We start from the raw sequence: 21,254 nt of genomic DNA, 5'->3' as shown, positions 1-21,254 counted from the left end.
TGCCAATGATTCTGCGATCTGCTTAGGCTTATGATGCTTTTGAGAAACGCAGCTCCTGGTGTTTCAGACAGACTGGGGAAAGAGGTGCTAAAACAATGTAATATGTGAACAGTAATGTGTTTTTTTTAACATTCAAGCATGAAAACCTATTCTAGTTGACCCTAAAAACAAAAAAAAGCGCATAATAGATTGTCTCTAAGTTTTAGCAATTGTAGATGGTAAACACGGAAATTTGATCTTTTACACAAATATAAAATCTGGTCATTGACTCAAATATCTGTGTCAGAAATCAATTCTATTAGTCGGTACAACATTTGATAAATCGGAAACAATGCAACAAAAGTATTTCTGCTTATTTATATAGCTTTTCTCATCCCACATATTTATCTTAAGTTTTCTCAGACACAAAAACTGAAAGTAAAAAGTAAAACGTAATTTAATACTGAATGTGTTTCTGCGAATAAATTGTAGTATTTCACATCGTGATATTCTTTTCACAATGTTTTCATACATAACATACTTTTTATACTTTATTGATTGTGGAGTTTTTTATCTTTATTTATTGGACAGTGTGTGCAGACAGAAAAGTAGTTTTGATAGAATATAAATTCTACTGTCAGTTTTATAGGCAATAAAATTACTTTTAAGCTTCACCATTTGACACAGTTTTACTTTGTACACAGTATATACTGTGAGGTCACATTTTATTGCACTAATTATTGTAGGAATGGTTGCGTAATAATACATAAGGTATGACTCTACTTTTCTTTCTTTCCTATCCAGGCTGATTTTAGGCATGATGATCACTTCCTCTTTCCTGTCAATGTGGTTGAGTAATACAGCCACAACAGCCATGATGCTGCCCATTGCTAACGCCATACTGGAAAGTCTGTTTGGAAATCTGGAGACTCTAAAAGAGAACTGCAAGGGCAAGCGGGACCCAGAGGGTTGGTAGAGTGGGGAGAAATTCATATTCTGTGTGTTGCAAGCTAGTTAGGAAATGAAAGTTTTTATTGAATGTAATCATGACATCAGCATACAATTTAGATTGATTTGGTCTGATAATATTTATTTTATTATTTGTGTGTGTAATCAACCTGCACACATGACAACATGATATAGGCCCTACAACCTGAATGGAGAACTTTGAACTGAACAAAGCTGCTTCTTTTTTTTTCTTTTTTTGTCAGTCAAGATTTCTTTAATGTTTAAAGATACTGAGAAGCCTACTTTTATTTAAAAATAAATATATATATATTTTAATTCTAAGTTATAAAAATAAAACATTCCATTGCAGGTGATTCTCAGGTGAAGATGCATGTGCTTCCTTTTGAAAAACAGATACTAACCACGGATGACAGGTAAGTGAGAAGAATTCATTTGTGACTTTCTTTGAACAAGAACTTGAAGATTTGATATACCTAGTTCAGTCATGAAACTCTAGAGGGCGCAGTCTGATGACTATTTAAACATTTAAATAGTCTGGTTCAGTGTTTGCTGTAGGCTAGTCCTTCAGCTTGCTACCAGAGTTCCTCTGAAACCTTCCACCTCCCCCAGCTCCACCTGCCTAGATCTGCTACAGGAATTATGTGTTTCTATTTATACAGTAGCAGCATATTTAGCATGTCTGTATTAGCAGTAATGATGGGAGAAACGAAGTGTTTCAAGACTTTTAATTAATTTAACCAATTGCTTCGCAAAATGATTCATGCTCAAAACTCCACACACGCTGGTCAGAACAGTGTAAATGCAATGAAAACCCAGCCCAAATATCCATAAAAGCACCTTTTACAAACCAACTGCAAATGTTTTATTGTAGGTGTAATCTACTAACAAATCATCTAATACCACTAAAAATGATGTGTCTCTATAATTATTAAATTGTAGGGCTTGTTTTGTTTGTTTTATGTAGAGCTTGGTTAATCAGACCAGCAAGAGACTTAACTACAACTCTTCATTTTTAGTTAATTTATCATGTCATTAAACATCTACAAATGTATAAAACTGATCTGAGATCAGGTCAAAATCATATAGACACTAGTTTATGGGTTCAAAGAGATCACAGCAAACTACTGAAATCACATGACAGTTTGATGCCACTGATCTATATATCATATAGATTAGCTTCGATTTAGTCTGCCAAGGCCAAATACATTAACATGCTAAAACTGTTACAAGAATTGTAATAATTGAAATAAATTTACCATGAAAAGTTCAACATCATCATCAGTATAATGTGACTTGCAGTTATTGCAGTAACAAAATTAGTGTAATGATAGTCTGGAGTTTTGTAAGCTTATGAATGTTCCTACGTGAATATGAAAACTTGTTAGATCATCCTTTCATAACCTTAAATATTAAAGTCTGAGTCATTACTAAGAGATTCAGTCCCCTCTGTAACCTCACAGACCTGACTGGACAGACAGATCAGAGCAAACGAATCTGGAAGTGGTCAGAAGAGAGTCGGAATACCAGATGAAAGTGTGGAAAGGATTTCTGATTTGTATACCTTATGCTGCAAGCATTGGAGGAACTGCAACCCTCACTGGCACAGCCCCCAACCTGATCCTGGTGGGTCAGCTCAAGAGGTACACCATTTTTGCATTCATTCTTTTATTCATCTATTTACCAGATGCTTATATTCAAAATGAATTGCATAAGAGGAATACAACATGAGCAATTCAACTTAAAAGTGAAAAGTCCTCATGAAAAAAAGTGCTGCAATACAAAGTTCCAAATTGCTTTGAAGAGCACATGCAGGCTAGACACAGAGGCACAGTGAAAGAATAACAAGAAAAACTACTATAAGTGCTCATGGAAGAGTTGTGGTTATTTTGTGTAGTTATGGAAATGTCTATAATGAATATGTCCAGCTCCAAAATACTTAATTGGCAGAAAATTAGTCTTTTGACAGCGCAATAGCTATATGATTTTTTCAGTTTCAGTGCTGGAAGACACTATAGTGTCCCGCCTCAGTTATTATCTGCAGTCATCTCCATTAACTCTAATGAAACAATGTCAAAGATGAGAATCTTTATTCAGGCCAGGCTCCAGTTTACAGAATTAAATCAGCGCTATCCAAATGAGTGCATTAGCTTTAATTAACGCTAATATGAATACATTTCTCAGTGCCACTAAATGGACTTCATTTGTCGGTTTATTTTCTTGGCTCACTTATAGTTATTCATAGTCTGCCTTCATAATGATTACTATGTGACACACAATCTTGCACTTAAGTAAATAAAATAAAAACCCTGTTGAACAGTCGCAGTGATTGTGCCATTTATGTACTGCACTGTTTCAACTAATGTACTAACAAGAATTTTGGGTGCCACGTACTTTTGACAAAGCTGTTTATCCAAGTAATTAGGTCACCAACAACAAGCCAGAATGGAACATAGTTTGGTTTCCATTCACGATTACCACAGAGTTTGAGATGGCCGAAATCCCAGCTTTAGTTTTCCCAGGCAAGACCAGAATAATTGTACTTTTGTAGCAAGCAAAGACATTGCATGAGATGTGACATGAGATATTAGCTTAGATCAAATTGAGAACATTTTAATGAACATATTTGTGGTCTTTTCATTAAATTAAATTAAATTAAAAATTATTCTAGGATCAAATCTGCAATGTTCATAATGGATCTTGTGTGCTTTTGTTTGACCTTTTCTACAAAGGCATTCACATGATGAGTGTCACAGATTTACCCAAGTAACCTTAGAAATAGTACAAAATCTTTCAGTTCTTCGTCATTGTCATAACTTTTTTTCAAAATCATTCTATTTATTCAAATCAAAAATTCAAAAATCCAGATTTTTTGGTATATAAAACGTAGCTAAAGAGTCTAAATGTGCTGCCATCAGGACATAAAAATCTGAAAGTGTAGCACCTGCTGTGGGGAAAGACTGAGAGCTAGTTTAGTGGATGTAGTTTATTGCAGCTGTTGAGCTAGTTTGTTCATGACTTGCATGTAAATGATGCATTGTAAACCAAAATTGTGAGTCTAGAATCAGATTATACCAAATAGACATTTAACTTTTCTTGCTTTAACTTATTGGCTGGATAAGCATGAAGACCTCAAACTGAACTGACTGTCCTGTTACATATAATTCTGTCATGAAGTGAGAGATCAAAGGTACTGTTTTGTTCAAATAAAACCAATGCAGTGTTGTGGTTCAACCTTTATCATGTTAAGTGATAGAGTCTTTGTTAAAAAGCCTTAAGGTGAGCTGTATACAGTATATCTCAAATGGAAACTTACTTACTGAGAGATTAATGCAGTGTATATTTGTTTTAGTTTCTTGCATACTTCAGATGTGATTAGATTAGGTTTTGTGAATGTAATGCAGTAACTCATTTGGCTACAGCCTCCAATCATTTACCATATTTCATCACTGATGTTTAATCGGCTAAGAACATGTCTCATAATGACTAGACAAAAAGGAGAGACAAAAGAAGAGCTGAGGTTACACAAAAACACGCTTTACAGCTGATATGATCACCATTTTTTACTTCTGCTTTGGCCGGCCTTTAAATGAAAAATGTATTAGAATAAATTAGAATTAAAAAATAAAAAAGCCTTATCTTAAAGTTGTGATAAGGACAATAAGTTAAGCAAAAAAGATTTATATATAAAGTGTATAAAGGCCTACTTACAAACACTAAGTATAGCGCAAGCGCATTAGTGATGTTTTTTTCAGCGTCTCTTTCTGCAGGTTACTTTGATTAATGCCAGTAGGTGGTATGACCGCCTTTATGAGTGAGTCACTGAATCATTCACTTAAACGAGTCATTCGAAAACGAAAGCGATTATTTCAGGAACGGATACTAGCGTTTCTGCTGTGGCGTCCGGGGACCCCCAGAGGGCCCCAAGGGAGTACTAGGGGGTCTGTGGAAAATAGTTAAAACTATTTTCATGAGCGGAGCAAAAAACAGTCAAACTAATTGCAGTGTCTTGCCATGTTTGTATCTGTAGCTACTTCCCTGAATGTGACCTCATAAACTTCGGCTCATGGTTTGTCTTCGCCTTCCCGCTCATGCTCCTCTTCCTCTTTCTGGGCTGGATCTGGATCGCTTTCCTCTATGGCGGGATCAACACACGGTAAATACGCAGTCTAAATGTAGAAAATGACACATGTATACTACTAGGGCTTTTCAATCTTTTATAAGCCACATGCCCAAAAATATGATCATCCTCATCATGCAAGGGACCCCATCCTAAAATTATAAGGCAGCTATATGTTTGTATGTATAAAGACCCAATTTATACATGAAAATTAATATTATGAATGTGTAAAATATTATTATTATTTTGTAAAATACTGTATTATTATTTCTATTACATTACATTATTATGTTTTTTCCACTATTAATTATAGTACTGTACTGTTAGATGTATTTATTTATTTTATTTTGGTTAAATTACTCAGTTTAATATATATTTTAACATGTTTTTGTCTGAACTTGTTACAGACCCCGTAGTACTCTCTTGGGCCCCCAGTTTGAAAACCCACATGCCATGCCATGCCAATGTACATGTACTACTGCCTGTTTTTTTCTACACAGACTTTGTATTAGCAAACATGATGAACGGGCAGCCGCAGAAGCAAAAGCACAAGCTGTTATTGATGAGGACTATAAGAAACTGGGCCCAATAAAGTAGGTTGTGGAGCATTTTAACAACCTAAACACTTGTACTTCCCTCTGTTGTGCTTTCTGACATTAATTAAATTAAAATATATTCTTCCCCTCTCCTAGGTTTGCAGAAGGATCTATCGCTTTCTTCTTCGTAATTTTTGCCATCCTTCTGTTCACGCGAGATCCGAAGTTTGTAACAGGATGGTCGGTTTTCTTCACCAAAGGGTAAGACCCATCTCAGTGACAGGCAGATACTGAAAAATGATGGGCTTATTATGAGTCAAAAGAAAAGCAAAGTAAACGCACACCTTAAGAAGTGCAAATTAAAAGGGAAACCTTGATGCAAAAAAATAAATAACTGCACACTCTCTTAAAGGGATGGTTCGGAGTAAAATCAACCTAGGGTCCTTTGCTCCATGACCTCAAGCCAAACACCCCCCAGAAGCTTTTTTTCCCTTGGTCGAACATTATTAAAGTTAGAGCTTATTTTGAGATATCAGCCGAATGGCTTAGTGCAGGCGCTAATTGATCCAAGGTTTTATCTCGTAAATTACCCCACTAATAATGCCCGGAATGGTACCAAACTTCTACAGTAGTACAAATAGGTTCTGTCCTCATAAAACGAGGCATTGGAAAGTTTGTAAGTACATCAGGAGTTTATTTAAATAACACTTGCCTGATGGCTTATGCTACCGCTAACCCGGACGTCAAGGTCACTTCCGAGATTTGGGAAAAGGACGTAAAAGTCCTGGCAGAAAGCGATGCATAAGGATGTAGTGTAACGACGCCCAGTTTCAGGAATGCACTAATATTTTGTTGGTAGTACCAGTTTGCAACAATTGTTAGTTAACAAACTGGTACTACCAACAAAATATCACTACATCCTTATGCATTGCTTTCTGCCAGGACTTTTAAGGGCTTTTCCCAAATCACGGAAGTGTGTAATGACATCCAAATCATCATCCAATAATGAACTAATTAACAATTACACTCTCTTAACAAAAGTCTGTGGGCCCTATCTTGCACCCAGCGCAAGTGCACCCTGACTTTGTACATCGACGCATGTATCATTCCTATTTTGCACCCGCGCACAGCGGACTTTTCCCTCCACAGACGCACGCCGGTAAACTAAGGAGTGAACTTGCGCTTGCGGTGTAGTGAAAAGAGGAGGCGTGTTCCGGCGCAAACGTTCCCTGATGCTATTTTGCAGGTTTAGAAAACAATTCCGCCACAGACCAGGAAAAACCTAGTCTAAAGTCAGTGGCGCGTTGCGCATGTTATTCATATGCTATTTTAAGGGCGCATGCTTGGCCATAATCAATGTAGCGTGTGCACAACGCGCATACACTTTGATTCTCTCATCTACACAGAAGCAGCAGTTTTCATTTTTGCAAATCATACATTATTACAAGGAAAAATATAACACACGAGGGAAATCATTGTTGTGTCCATGAAGATGTGAAAAAATAGGTATAAATCTAGCTTACACATTTACCCAAATTATTATACGCTTGTTTAACCGAAGCTAATTTGGGTGGGTTTCTCCCATCCCCAATGTCACTTCTCTATGTTTTACGGCCTTGACGAGAACGTCGGTCTCCTCGGCTGTGAACCGCTCCTGGCGTGCACCTGGCAAATCCGCCGTTATAATAGCAATCCGCCATGGAACAAGCGCGCCTGCTCTTAAAGGGAATGTGAGATGTCGCTCTGATTGGTTTATTTCACGTTACGCCCAAACCACACCTATGAATAATGAAGCTACTTCAGATCAACCCATTTTAGATTTGCGTCGGGCGCAAGAGTCATTTATCCCGCCGGTATAATAGCAACAGCGCCCAAGACCCGCCCACAAAGTTACTTGCGTTTCGCGCTTGATACTTGCGTTTCAGATCGTTAAAATAGGGCCCCAAATGAGAAAAGAATGATAAATGCAGAAACAGCAATTAGTTAATTATTGGATGATGATTTGGATGTCATTACTCTGCAGTGTGCAGTTATATTTTCTGTTGTATTACGCATTTTGAGTGTCACATTTAGACATATTAAACATATTTATTCCATCCTCCATTATGTAAAGGTCAAATGCATTGAATGTGTGCTAACCTGTGCCATTAAGATTTGGTCTATTGTTCATGATGAAAAATTAATGCAATTAGGAGTTACTGCTTTAATTGTTTTTATGGGGGTTTTTTTTGGGGGGGGGGGGGATTCTAAGATATAGAAAAAACTAGTACTGCTTATATTAGTCAATCATTGAAATTAGTCAATCAGTCAATTAGTCAATCATTGAAATTTAATTTCAATGATTGACTAATATAAACAGCACTATTTTATATATATTGTAGAATTTGTATTTTTTTTAAAAGAAAAAGATAAATTAACGCGGTAATTCCTAATTGCATATAATGTATAATATATACACACACACATACATTTTCTGTAATGTTTAAGCAGGTTTACAATTGTTTATAGACACTGGGTTTTTTTTCTTTCGTGGTCCATCACACTAATGCACTTAGACAGAGAGGTTCAAAAATATGGACCAGTTGATCTGCTCGCTCCCACTGAGCTAACCTTTCTCTATCTGCAGGATGTCAGTTCATCTTGAGTCATCCCTACAGTTAAGACCCAAGATAAACTCACAACTTAAGGAGAAATAGAAACAGAGAGAACATTATAATGTGTATTGTGCATGCGTTATTCAACACCTATTTGAGAGGAACATGACTGAAAGCACGCTGTTTCTAAACATGAGATGATGAATTGGTTAGCTGGGACTGGGTTATGGCAATTACATTGATTCAGTGGTTCATATTAATGTGCTGAGATGTGAAATCAGGATTGCTGCTGGCATTAATGTCTTGTCTGTAAAATTGTTTTGATTTGACAGCATATCATATTTCCAGCTGTAAATTATTTAAAGGGGAAGTAAGTTTTTTTTTTCTATTTTATAATACTTACAACTATAAGTAAGACATTTGGAAGTTGATTATACATTTGTTAAAGGAAGAATTCATGTTGTCTGTAATGTCTTTTTATAATCCACAATGAACATTTGATGGTCATCCCCGTTGGATGCAGTCAATATGAAGCTAGTATTAAAGGTGCAGTCAGTAAGTATTCACCCTAAAAGCATCAGTGGTCCATGACTTAATTCTCAGTAGAACATTTCAAAACAGGAAAGCTTTTTTATCTGAGGGTAACACTGAATAATTTCACTTTGTCCCAATGTTGCTAATTGGAGCTTGAAATATGCAACACTGAATGATAACTGCTTCTCCCTGAATGTCTGTGTGTTTATTTCCCTTCAGCTATGTATCTGACGCTGTTACTGGAGTCATCATTATCTCCATCCTCTTTTTCTTTCCATCCCAGCGTCCATCTCTTCGCTGGTGGTTTGATTCAAGAGGTCAGTGGGTGGTTTATTGATTTTCTGTTTTGTCAGCTGAGAGATTGAGTTTGGACTATGAAATTATAAACTTTAGCAATCAATCAATATTATTAATATTTATATAATAAATCATGCCCCTAAGACATAATAGGTTTATATTAGGCTTGAATTTCGTAAATTGAGACACTGTTTTCTGTTGTGAATTTTTAGCAGGCACAAACATTGTCGCTACATTCAGTTACCTCAGTAACTTTCCAGTTGCACAGTTTATTCTGCCAGTCAAAAAGGTTTCTAGAAAACGTGTGAGTGTGGTTAATGTTGAATAAGACGAGGAATGTTAATGATTTAGATTAGTGCGTCTAGAGAGATCCAGCAGAGAACTGTGTGCAGAGAGATTATATTAATCTCACACAAATCTCCCAAGTTATTACCTTTCTTTTACACTGTGTACATTTCCATAGTCTATATTTGGAAAATCAGTTTCCTAGTTTTCAATAATCCACTTTGCAAAACAAATCCCTCTCTAGTTGAATATTTTTAGTGGCTGGTGATAAATTGTGTGTGCTCAAATGAAAATACATATATTTCTGCCACTTTAAACTGTTTCTGGAGGTGGAACACCATTGTAAATTGTACATTTATACATTTGCCAGAGGCTGTTATCCAGAGCAAGTTACATTCACTGTTTACGTTTTATCTTTGTACTAGTTTTCTTGTAAACTGAACTGAACCCATGACCTTGTTATTGCTTGGCCAGTTGAACAACAGAAAAAAAACCTGTAGAATTATTATTGTCACCAGCTTTGCTGAGATGTCTTCTATGGCTTTCTGTCTGAAGTGTGAATTTGTAAAGTGTTTTGTAACGTCATATTTTTTGGCTGAGCACATTCAACATGTTCCCTGTTGTTTACCTATAATAGGTTTTTGTGCTGAACTTTAGAGATTGATTCAGCGTAGTACTACTTTGTACTTCAGGTTAAATTTACACCACATGTAAAACATGAATATTGTGATAGTATTATTCTCTGTATAGTAAGAAGTAAATATGCTGTTTAAAACATACTTGTATAAATCCCTCTGTTGGTCATAGGCTGCATTTTATATTAAAGGCTGTGAAAAGTGGCCACCATCAGACATTCTGGAGTCCACATTACCATGTTGAGGATGAGGATAATGTCTTTATTTAATCTGCTGTCAGATGCTGCAAAAAATTTTCTTTCCTTGTGCAGTTCAAAAGATGTAATCAAATTCAGAAATCAAACATATATATACAGTAAACATTTCATTTGATCAGTGGCAGAGATCGTCAGTCGGCTTGAGGTCATTTTAATTTCTATCTCTGTCTCCAGCCTCAAATACTCCATATGTGCCCCTGTTGTCATGGAGAAGAGCTCAAGAGTGTGTGCCATGGAATATTATTTTGCTGTTGGGTGGTGGATTTGCAATGGCCAAAGGCTGTGAGGTACCTCATTATCTGCTTTTCGCTGAATTACAAGCTGGAACTACATGGCAAAAAGGTTCTTCTAATGCAGTTGTATTGTTGATAATTCACTTGAAGGCAATGTTGAAATTAGAACAGATGTACAAAACAAAACAACCTTACCTTGACCTAAACCATGAAGATTTTTTTTTGGCAATAGGAGTCAGGGTTAGCAGCATGGATAGGAAACCACTTGCAGCCTCTCGCCCAGGTCCCTCCCGCAGTCGCAGTCATGCTCATCACAGCCTTCATCGCCTGCTTCACTGAATTTGCCAGTAACACGGCCACCATCATCATCTTTCTCCCTGTCATCGCTGAACTGGTACAGACAAACTTAAAGCACAACTTTGTGTTACCAGTTTGTTGCTATGTGTGATTTACACTGTGTATGTATATATAATATTTGATTACAAGCTGGAATGTAGGAATTTACTTCAAATCTACTTAAAGTACAGTTAAAGGTACTTCAAGTATATCTATATAGTATAGGTATTTCAAGTATAAAAATTAATACCAAAATAGGAACATAGTACTATACTTAAAAGTGCAAAAAAAATATATAAATAGTTAAGTTCACATAAAGAAAACTTACAAGTTGCAGTATACTGAACTAGTTGTTTACTATGTGTGTAAACTATGTGTGACTTACATAAACATTAAGCATGTATAGGTATGTATATATAATATTTGATAAAAAAAACCTAATATTAGTTATATTATCATAAATTATTAAGTGTATTTTCTATTTTAATATATTTTACAATGTAAATTATTCATGTGATGGCAAAACTAAATTTTCAGCATCATTATTTCAGTCTTCAGTGTGACATGATCCTTCAAATTCATTATAATATACTGATTTCAGTTCAAAACAGTTTTTTTTTTTTAGTGAACAGTTTCTAAATGTCTTTACTTTCACTTTTGGTCAATTTAACGCATCCTTGTTAAATAAAAGAATTAATAACTGTAATAAAAAATGTATCTTACTGACCCAAACATATATGCTGCCAAATTGTGATGAATTTGATACTGTACTGTAGTACTGTAGATACTGTAGTATTACATTGTGACATTACATCAACCAAATACTTTATTTTCAGGCCATCCGTGTGAAAGTCAACCCACTGTACTTCATGATTCCAGCAACGACTGGTTGCTCTTACGCTTTCATGCTTCCGGTGTCCACACCTCCTAACTCAATTGCATTTGCCTCCGGACATCTTATGGTCAAGGATATGGTAAGAAGACAACTACAAAAACACATTAAAATCATTATATCATTATACACAGATTTTGTTTTCAGTTGCAAAATAAGATGTGTGATGTTTACAGGTGAAGACAGGGTTTGTGATGAACATCCTAGGAATTCTGTGCGTGTCTCTTGCCATGAACACATGGGGTCTTCAAATGTTCAATCTACATGTGTACCCTGATTGGGCAAGACCTTTGAATGCTTCCTTAGCAACTGTGGCTACACATACTGTATCAGCTATGAATATGACAGGCTAGAGAACAACTACAGAGATGGACACCCTTACAAAAATATATATACTTCAAGTTAATTTTAGGTATACTTTATGTAGTAAGTAATATCCATGTACTAGTAGTATACTTGTGTACTATTTCAATACTACTTGGGACTAAATTGGCCCCCTTTTTTAGTATATAAAAGTACACTTTGATTTGTATCAGTAGTAAACTTTGAGTACACAACTAGTTCACAACGTTTTTGTTTGTACTGCAACTATAGATATACTGATAGTTAAATACTTGTAGCACATTTTTTAGTTATGAAAGTACACTTTGAAGTATACTCTCAGTAAACAACTAGTTCAGTAGTTTTACACTGCAAATATTCCTGTAAGTTTTTTTTTAAGTGAACTTAACATCAAACTTATAGTTTACTATTTATATATTATTTTATGTTCCTCTTTAGGTAATTTTTACCTAAATAGGAACGTACGTACACTACCAGTGGACTGCACAAAGATTCACATATACTCAGAATTAGGAACACATCTGTTTTCTTTATAAATCAATATTTTCAAACAATGTAAGTTTATAAGACAGTATGTAAAACTATGTGAAAAATAGTATTTATAGTATTTACTCCTCAATCAAAAGAGTAAACAACTACAAGGTATACTTAGAATACTTAATTAAACTTTTAAGTATATCTCGATCAAAAGATTGAGTACAATATAGTCCAAATATACTTAGACATTTCTGTGAGTATAAGTCAAGTATACTTAAGTGTAGTTTTAAGTTCTGAGAAGTACATAAAAAGACTTAACATAAAGCACATAAATCTTATTTTTAGTTTAAAAGAAGTATACCAATAGTACACTTGAAAAAAATGTTGTAAGGGCATCCATGCATACATACACATTCAGTCCAGATTCTGTGTATAGATATAAGACTAAAAAGAAGTGGAAAAATTGCTTAACTGAGGGATTCCCACAGTGGATGGATCAACTCCACACAACCTCACTTCAGCACTGCTCTCTTGTGCCTTGATGCCACTTCACCAATTAGGGGCAGGACATTTAAAAATGTTTTAAAATATATCATATTTATGTAGTTTTAAACTGATAGGAAGCATGTTTGAAATTTAACATGTTCTCAATGAAAATCTCAGAAATCTTAATAAATAATCTTCTGTATATGTAGATTGTAAGTTTGTTGTATTAATGTCAAATGTATGAATGTAAATTTTATTGTATTTATGTAAAGTATGCAAGTAATTAATAATTATGTATCATTTCTATGTTAAATGTTTATAATCTTGTGTTCATTATCCATAATTCCTAATTAAAGCTTGAATCCAACAAAATGATGTAGAGTTGTTGACAAACACAACAATTTTTACAGACTTAAAACTCAAATCCATAGAAAGAAAATATGAAAATTGCCAGCACATAAGAAAATATAGTGGGATTGTGGGACCAACCAAAAAGCCTTTTTTAGAAAACTATATGAGAACACAGTTTTAATACACGTTACATGAAAGCCATTTGAAACCAACAAGCACAGCACTTACAGACTTCCCTTTTAAAATGTTGTTTTTGTACATCTTCCTTTTAAGGTTCATTAAAAGAGCAGTTTCTTTTTTCTTCATGTCATGTGATGATAGCGACTTAGCGGTGTGATCTGTGTTTGGGTCTCATGTGAATCTGAGCAACTGTATGAGTCAGTGTACATGTTGTGTTCAGCATCCAGCTCAGAGTCATAGGATTGGGTGTACAGTATATATATGGGTGTATTTGGTGGCAAGCTCAATATGAGCTGACCAGTTTTGCTTTGATGATGACCGACCTTTTAATGTTGAGATAAATCCATGATCTTCTTCAAGCCTCCTTTTAATCGACAATAATGATGCCCTTAAGAAACTACCGTCTCTCGTTGTTTTCCCTCAGGTATGTCAATATGTTCTGTCACACTTTATATTACAGTGTGTATATAGTATTATTGCTCTACATTTAGTTACATACGTGTGTAGGTGTTGATTTTGCTATAGCAATTCATTACAATACCGTGTAACGCTGTGAAATCAGTTATCAAAGTTGCTATACTTGTTTGTCTTTATTTTTGAATTATTACTTAGATTAGGGGTGGGCGATATGGCAAAAATATCATATCACGTTTTTTTTCAGGAAAATCACGATTCACGATTTTATCATGATTCTTTTTATGTTGGTTTTACTATTTTGTGACTAAGCATTATAGCCAATCTAATGTCACTATTTTAAAAACAGAGCCTTAGGTAACAAAATATATATAAAAAAAAAATGGCAGACAGGGGAGAAGATAAAAATATTTGTTATTATTTTTTTTGTTATTAAATATTAAAGGCAGGGTAGGTAGGAATGGTCTAAAAAACTTCTTTTTCAAATTTGTTTAAACTTTATGTTCATATCAATACATAATTAAAATGTAAGTACTCTGAAAAAGAAAGTATAAAAATCGAGTGTCTGTAGACCTCTCAGGACTGTTTTAAAGACAGTTCATTATTTCCATTCACTCCACCCCCTCCCTTCTGGGCTCCTTCCAAAGCCACGCCCCCAAAACACATGAACGCGCGACTCCAACCGCTGAGCTGAAGACGCATTATTTACCTGAGACAAGCAGAGAGGAAGGAGCACAGTGCATGTAGTGACATCATGTCAGAATCACATGTAATAAAAAAATCTAACGCTAATTGCTTATGAATATAAACAAATAAGATGTATTTTAGTACTCACTATCAAGCTAGCATATTGATATTGGTAAATTTAAAATATATATTTTTTGATTCGCTAACGAGCTAGTTATATAAGCTAAAAACAGGTTGCATTGATACACTTTTTTACATTACCATCAGTTATATTGTGATGAAGATGAATTTCGTGTAAGATTCATAACATATATGGTGTTCTGCATGTAGGGGTGGGAGATATTGACAAAAATGAATATCTCGATATTTTTTTCCAATATCTAGATATAGATATTCAGGCGATATTTTTGCCATCCTTCAAAGAAATGTGAGCAAACTGGCAAAGAAGGTCCAGTTGGTCTTTTGACTTGCTGCATTTGACCTATATTATTCTAGGCTATAGAAAAAACAATAAAGGAGCTAACTAAACAGAATCTGTGGCACCCCCTACTTTTTCCACTTACAAAAAAAAAAAAAAAAAAAAAAAACTTAACTAGGCACTTCTTGCAACAGTGATTATTAAATCAAACAACAATATTGTTGATGATCAATTCAAAGTAAAAAAAAATTAACATTTTCAAAACGGTATAAATCCATTCATTTTTCCCCCAAAACGCTATAAATCCATCTTTTTTTTTTTTTTTTTTCTAAATTTATGGTTTGTCTTTTTAAAAAAGTTTTTGTCTTTTATTTTTCGTGTTTGCATTTATGAGGAAAAAACAATATTACTTGACAGTTCTCCATTATGGACGCGAGCGCTCTGAAAGCTGCACTGAGACTTTCAAACTTTAACAGAGACCTCAAAACAGAAAGCACAAAGCCTTTCTTTAAAACGAATTTCGTTTTGTATTAATTGTATCTTAATTTTAATATATTTTTTTTTCATTAATTCATTAATATTTTCATTCCTGCATTAAATACATAAAGTAAATATAGGCTATCAATCACAACATAAGGTGCTTGAACTGGAGATTATATCATCGTGAACCGAACCGTAGCCTCGCCTCACAGGCCTAAAAAATGTGGAATATATTTACAGAAATCTGGTTCTAAACAAAACCATCCAAAACAAAATAAAACTATGTAGCCTAAATGTGCATTTCTCCGGTGCATGCGTTCACTAGCCTACTGCGAAGATCGCGAGTCAAATATCGTCAACTTCATCTTTGCAGCCGACACAGAAATTAATAAACAATTAAAATGTCTTATTGCAATATTTTACACATTCATAATCATTACTTTTGCTGGTTCTTTGAGGCAGCTTTTTAGGTTTATGGCGTTTTGGAAAAGAGCTCTTCACGTACAAACACCGTTTCACCAAGGCACAGCAGCCCTTCAGCACATAAGAACAAAAAGAGAAAAAGCACGGACTTACTAATTACGAAACTTTGATGTGGTTGAACAGCTGAAACAGTCACAAATTCCTCTGCAACTCAAACATTCGAAGGAAGAGAACAGCATTACAGTTTTCAGCGCGTCCTCCTTTGATTGCTGTGTTGTGACTGGAAAAGTGCATGCAGGAGCACATGCGCAAAATGTAGGTTTGTAAAATGTCCTTTTGTAAAATAAAAATAATTTTAGGGCGAAGCAGAGGAGGTCGTGCAAGAGGCCGTGGCGTGTAACTAGGGTCCGAGGAAGTAGAGGCTGAGGACGGGGTGGTCGCTGGAAAGCTACGCTGATATTGACACGCGTTTTATTTCTTTGTTTATCCAAAGACTTTTTGTTCATTACCTTTTCTTGTACTGTCTTCTTTTTTTTGCCTTGTTTGCCTTCACTAACTGCATGCCGGTAATGTGAATTTTGATTGCTCTTTCTCTGCCATTGTTTTGCTATTCCTAGGTTCAGTGCCTCTCGAATTCCTCAAATCAAACGTGCGCGCGGCCGCGCGCAAGTGGGCAGATCCCGTGGCAAAAGGGTTGTTGCCATGGTTGCGAGAGAGAGTGACAGTCGCCTAAGCCAATCCTTTGATTCGTCCCGAATCGAAATAATGAGCTGTGTTTAATACAGATTAAACGGTCTAGAGTCACTTGATTTTTATACTCTTTTTTTCAGAGTACTTACATTTTAATTATGTATTGATATATATAGAAAGTTTTAACAAATTTGGATCTTTTTTTTTTTTTATAGTCCTACCTACCCTGCCTTTAAGATCAAAGATACACATTACACATACACAACTTAAGGCGAGACACTACAGGTGAATAGGGTAAAATTTTTAACTAGCATATATCACCATGAAACTTTCACAGTTGATTACCTACATTAAGATGAGAAAAAAATGTATTACAAGTTTTCTGTAACTTAATGTTTAAATATGCAAATTAGGCAATATCTAATCAAATATGCACTAATTTGCATATATTTAAAAAAACGAAATCTGAGTATTGGATAAAGCCAGGTTAAAAATTATTTTTTCAATGTGTTCACATATTAGATGGGGAAAAAATTACAGAGGGATTTATGGATATATACTTTTGTTATCCTGTAAATCAGAAAATACTGACAATGGCCTTAAAAAAATGATTTTCGCCCTGTTTTTTGGAATAAAATGTTATATAAATCAGGCTAGGAATAATATATTTACAAATCCCTCTGTAAAGGTCTTCATAATATAACTAGGTACAAGACTGGAAAGTTTGGTGTATATAGGTGCTACTGAAGTGGAGATTTCGGACTTGGAGTATGAGAGAACAGTCATTTTGAGAAAACGGGCTTTAAAGATTTTTCATCAGCCAATGAGATTGCGCATTCAGCCCTTTTACTTTCACGATTGGTTGCTTATAAAAAGGAAATGACCATATTTGGATCCGACAGGATTGTACACAAGAGAGAGAGCTTCCTAACGGTGCATGTGATGACAGGCTGCCGGCAGAGATCGCGGAGCAGCATGTTGATTAAGAACGCAAACTTTTGTTGAATTTATGAGAAATCTACAGACGCAAACAGACAAAGTGTAATAAAATAAAGACCTAAATGTGTATTTCTGACTTTTTTTCAACACAAGTCTGAAAGAAGACATGTTATTGAAGACAAATATCCAAAAATCTCAAAATTGACCAGTAAAAAAAAAAAGATGTTTTTGCCTGCCGTGTCTCGCCTTAATATACAAATTAAATAGGCTAAACAGTGCTTTATATTTTCAGCTACAGTAGGTGTATTTAACAGTAGCATTGAAGAAAGTAATTAAATGAACAAATATGAAAATAAAACAAAACAGACTTCACTGTATAAATTATACATTGATACTTATTATATCTACTATTAAAGTTATCAGTCAAGGGCAGTGAGTGATTTTCTCTTTGCATTGTGTTGTTAACATTAAAGGGATAGTTCTCCTAAAAATTCAAATTATCATAATTTACTCTCTCAAGTTGTTTTAAACTCGAATATCTTTCTTGCTTCTGTTGAAAATAAAAGTTATTTGGAAGAATGTGGGTAACCAGTTGATGTACCCCAGTGACTTCCATAGTATATTTTTCTCCTATGGAAGTCAAAGTCAAAATATTAATATTAGAAAAATATTAGAAAATATTAGAAGGAAATTAATACAGGTTTGGAAAAACATTAGAGTGCGTAAATGATGAGATCATTTTTATTTTTGGGTGAACTATCCCTTTAAGGACAAGCGGCAACGTGTTTACTATTACTACTGTCTCTTTAAGAGCTGCGCACGACGCGTCTAATATACAAGCATTTGACAAGCAGATTTTCTCTCAATTTTCTCAAGTTTGCTTTCACTTTAGACATAACCGACTTTGTTTATGTAAACCTTGTGTGTAAGCACAATAAGACTCGAAAGATAACTTAGTCCAGTATCCAGGCGCTGGTAGACAGGCTTTTAGTGCATGTGAGCTTCACATGTACGCGCTGAGAAACGCACACGTTAGAACAGCGCATCAGCATGCGAATTAAATGTTTAACCGACAAGGCATTAAAACACATGCAAATTGTGAACTTTTGTGAACTGCAGTGTCCCGTTCCGCTGCTTTAACATTTTATGTGAATATACGTCGCGTTGTTCAGTATGTTGGGACAGAGGCGCCAGAACAGATATAATGCACGATTCTACGATATTTCTTCAAAAGCAGATCGTGGAGACATTTTAATCGTCCACGATCAAAAATCGTCATATCGCACACCCCTAACTTAGATGTACATTTCCCCACAAAATTAATATTCTTTCTGCATACCATTCCATAAAAATCGTTTACAGCACCTTCAGGCTATACTGACTCTTTCTCATAGAGAGACAAATATTTTCCCTTCGTCTAATTTCTCATCTCTTTTCCTATTTATGTGTTTGTGTGTGTTAGAGCCTCAGTGAGGAGCGTTATGGAGATGCTCTGGTTGTGCTACTCTTCTCCAACTCCTCAGAGTTCAGGTCATCTGCTCGCTCAACTGGTTCTCTGTCTCTTAATGGCTGCCGTGACTGCCTCACTACTTTTCCACTGGCTCACAGACTTTTTGAAATATGACATCCAGGCGGCATTTGTTGCAGTTGGTATCTATGCCACAGCTGTGTTTATCCTGTCATCTCTCATCCATCCGTTCCGATGTGCCTTCACACTAATCTTCCCGACACTGTTTACCCGACAGGGCCGTAAACTGCTCTTGTCCGCATCTGTGATGGTTGTAGTGCTCTACATTCTACCCAACATGGCTGCCAACATTGCAACTCTAACACATGTTGTGAAATGTGCATCAGAAAAACTCTCTCAAAGTATTTTAAGCAGCTCAGAGCTCATCAACACCATCAAGGGCGATTTAGTCAGAAGCGCAGAGCAAGAGAAAAGCAGTTTAACACTACGTAATTTTGATCAAACCACAAACATTAATGTCTCAGAAGTGAAGGGACGGTTGCATTTCTTGAGTCAGCGAGTGCAAGAGGATTTTTCTGAAGTTAAAAGTCAAGTACAGGATCTGAAGCTGCTATTCAGCAGAATCTTTGCAGCTGTTTTTGTTCTGTGTTTGTTGACAGAGTCGGTCATGTACCTTCGCTCTTATTTGACGTCTGTAAGATTTGACAACACGTATATCACAGGTGGGCTCAGGAGGAAAGCAGTCGAAAAAGGGATCGCGGTTGAAGCAAAGGATGTGAAAAATGGAGTAAACTCCACCAGTTTCAGAATAACTAAAAGGGAACTTTTCAAATGTCTGGTTCCTGCCCTGGGGATCACTCTGTATCTGTTAATGACAATCTTTTTGATAGTGCTGGACCATTTCTTGTATTACTTGGTGAAATCAGGAGGCCCTTGGATTTCAAACATGCCATCCACCAACATCAGCATCAACGTCAACTTCAAGGTAATCCACTCCACCAGTTTCTCCTTAAAATACGGATATACTGATGCAATATAACAAAAAAATAAAATAAAATTGCATTCCTTTTCAATTTCTACCAATGTAAATGTACAAAAAGTAATTAAGTACTAGTGTATATGACAATTTTGTACATCAGTACTTAACTTATTGCATTTTGATATCCAGGCTCCTGCTCAAAATACATATTTTAAGATCTCTCACATATACTGTATAGAGCTTTAGAAGATTTGAGCTTAGTCTGTCATGTTTATTAATTATTATGAGACATTAACTAATTATGCGCATAAAGATCTTACATGTAATTTATAAGCTAAATACGAATTCCATTTACAATAAACCATCTCAAAATTCGTTAGTATAGGCCCAACACAAGCCTAGCTATTTTATGTTTTGTCGAATGTATGGCTAATGAAAAACCTCATTCACAGGCTACGCCATTGTATGATACTTATGCCTCACTGATGGTTAGTTTAAGGGGTGGACCTTCATATTTTTCATAGAAATCAGGTTTCAGTATGAATCACATTGTATGAATTCCCCCAAAATTCTTTGAATGTAGTTAAGTGAAGTAGGCCTACACGTTTCCCAAAATGAAAATACTCCAATAAAGAAAGTAAATAGTTACTGTTCACTTTTGTGAAAAACAATAACCCTTCTCTCTTCTCTTCCCCTTTATTTCTAATCATCTCAGGTTGAAACAAATGTGGTCCTTTGTCAGCTCTTTAACTCAAAATGTATGATAGAATATGTCAACTTCAACAGACCTTACACAGCCCTCATTCACTCTGATCCAAACATGTGTGAGGCCCAATCCAGTAAGCTGAACCCAAGTGTAGTGATGGCGCTGGTGTTCCTCTATCTGTTCAGCTACACCCTGCTGCCGCTGGAGGTTTACGCTCGACGCCTTCGGAGGAAAGTAGCGGCTTCTTTTTTCCAGCAGCAGGAGGAGAGAAGGGTTGAATTCCTTATGAAGAAAATTCTAAGTAAACAAAAAGAAAGACAAAATGTTTTCTTTATAGAAACCAAACATCAAGATGTCTCTGGGATGACAGATCAGTTAAATAAATAATAGGTGCCTACATTTTTACTGACTAGTGCATACTGTATTATCATATTAATAAATGTACATATTCACATTTGTGAATCAAATATTTTGTTGAAATATTTTTCCTAGACTTCGCAGTTCTCATGTACAAAATAGGCTATTAAAGTTACATTTTTATATTTTATGG

The 21,254-nt window shown here is 35.3% G+C and overlaps 2 protein-coding genes across 2 annotated transcripts in view; both read left to right on the top strand.

The window, feature by feature from the left end:
* The window catches only part of slc13a3 (solute carrier family 13 member 3), a 16,911-nt gene extending 2,837 nt beyond the window's left edge, over window positions 1-14,074 (top strand). Inside the window, exons 3-13 of the mRNA XM_084086354.1 lie at window positions 784-947; window positions 1,298-1,361; window positions 2,409-2,588; window positions 4,976-5,101; window positions 5,566-5,658; window positions 5,758-5,862; window positions 8,949-9,046; window positions 10,378-10,490; window positions 10,669-10,830; window positions 11,609-11,746; window positions 11,841-14,074. Of these exons, the coding sequence (XP_083942480.1) occupies window positions 784-947; window positions 1,298-1,361; window positions 2,409-2,588; window positions 4,976-5,101; window positions 5,566-5,658; window positions 5,758-5,862; window positions 8,949-9,046; window positions 10,378-10,490; window positions 10,669-10,830; window positions 11,609-11,746; window positions 11,841-12,017 (1,420 nt within the window). The 3' untranslated portion in view covers window positions 12,018-14,074. The remainder of the gene's footprint in view (window positions 1-783; window positions 948-1,297; window positions 1,362-2,408; window positions 2,589-4,975; window positions 5,102-5,565; window positions 5,659-5,757; window positions 5,863-8,948; window positions 9,047-10,377; window positions 10,491-10,668; window positions 10,831-11,608; window positions 11,747-11,840) is intronic.
* On the top strand, window positions 13,787-21,254 carry ocstamp (osteoclast stimulatory transmembrane protein). The gene is made up of 3 exons (XM_084086355.1): window positions 13,787-13,924; window positions 19,014-20,004; window positions 20,714-21,254. The coding sequence occupies exons 1-3, from the start codon at window positions 13,881-13,883 to the stop codon at window positions 21,089-21,091; spliced, it is 1,413 nt and encodes a 470-aa protein (XP_083942481.1). The 5' UTR covers window positions 13,787-13,880; the 3' UTR covers window positions 21,092-21,254.

The sequence above is a fragment of the Abramis brama genome, assembly GCF_963993115.1.
Source record: "Abramis brama genome assembly, chromosome: 16".
Lineage (NCBI taxonomy): Eukaryota > Metazoa > Chordata > Actinopteri > Cypriniformes > Leuciscidae > Abramis > Abramis brama.
This window is presented reverse-complemented; position numbering and strand designations above follow the sequence as displayed.

Bases quoted from the DNA above. Each gene is read 5' to 3' on its own strand.
- ocstamp (XM_084086355.1), top strand. From the start codon at position 13,881: ATGATGCCCTTAAGAAACTACCGTCTCTCGTTGTTTTCCCTCAG. The intron at 13,925-19,013 runs GTATGTCAATAT...TGTGTGTGTTAG, and splicing joins CTCTCGTTGTTTTCCCTCAG to AGCCTCAGTGAGGAGCGTTA. The intron at 20,005-20,713 runs GTAATCCACTCC...TAATCATCTCAG, and splicing joins GCATCAACGTCAACTTCAAG to GTTGAAACAAATGTGGTCCT.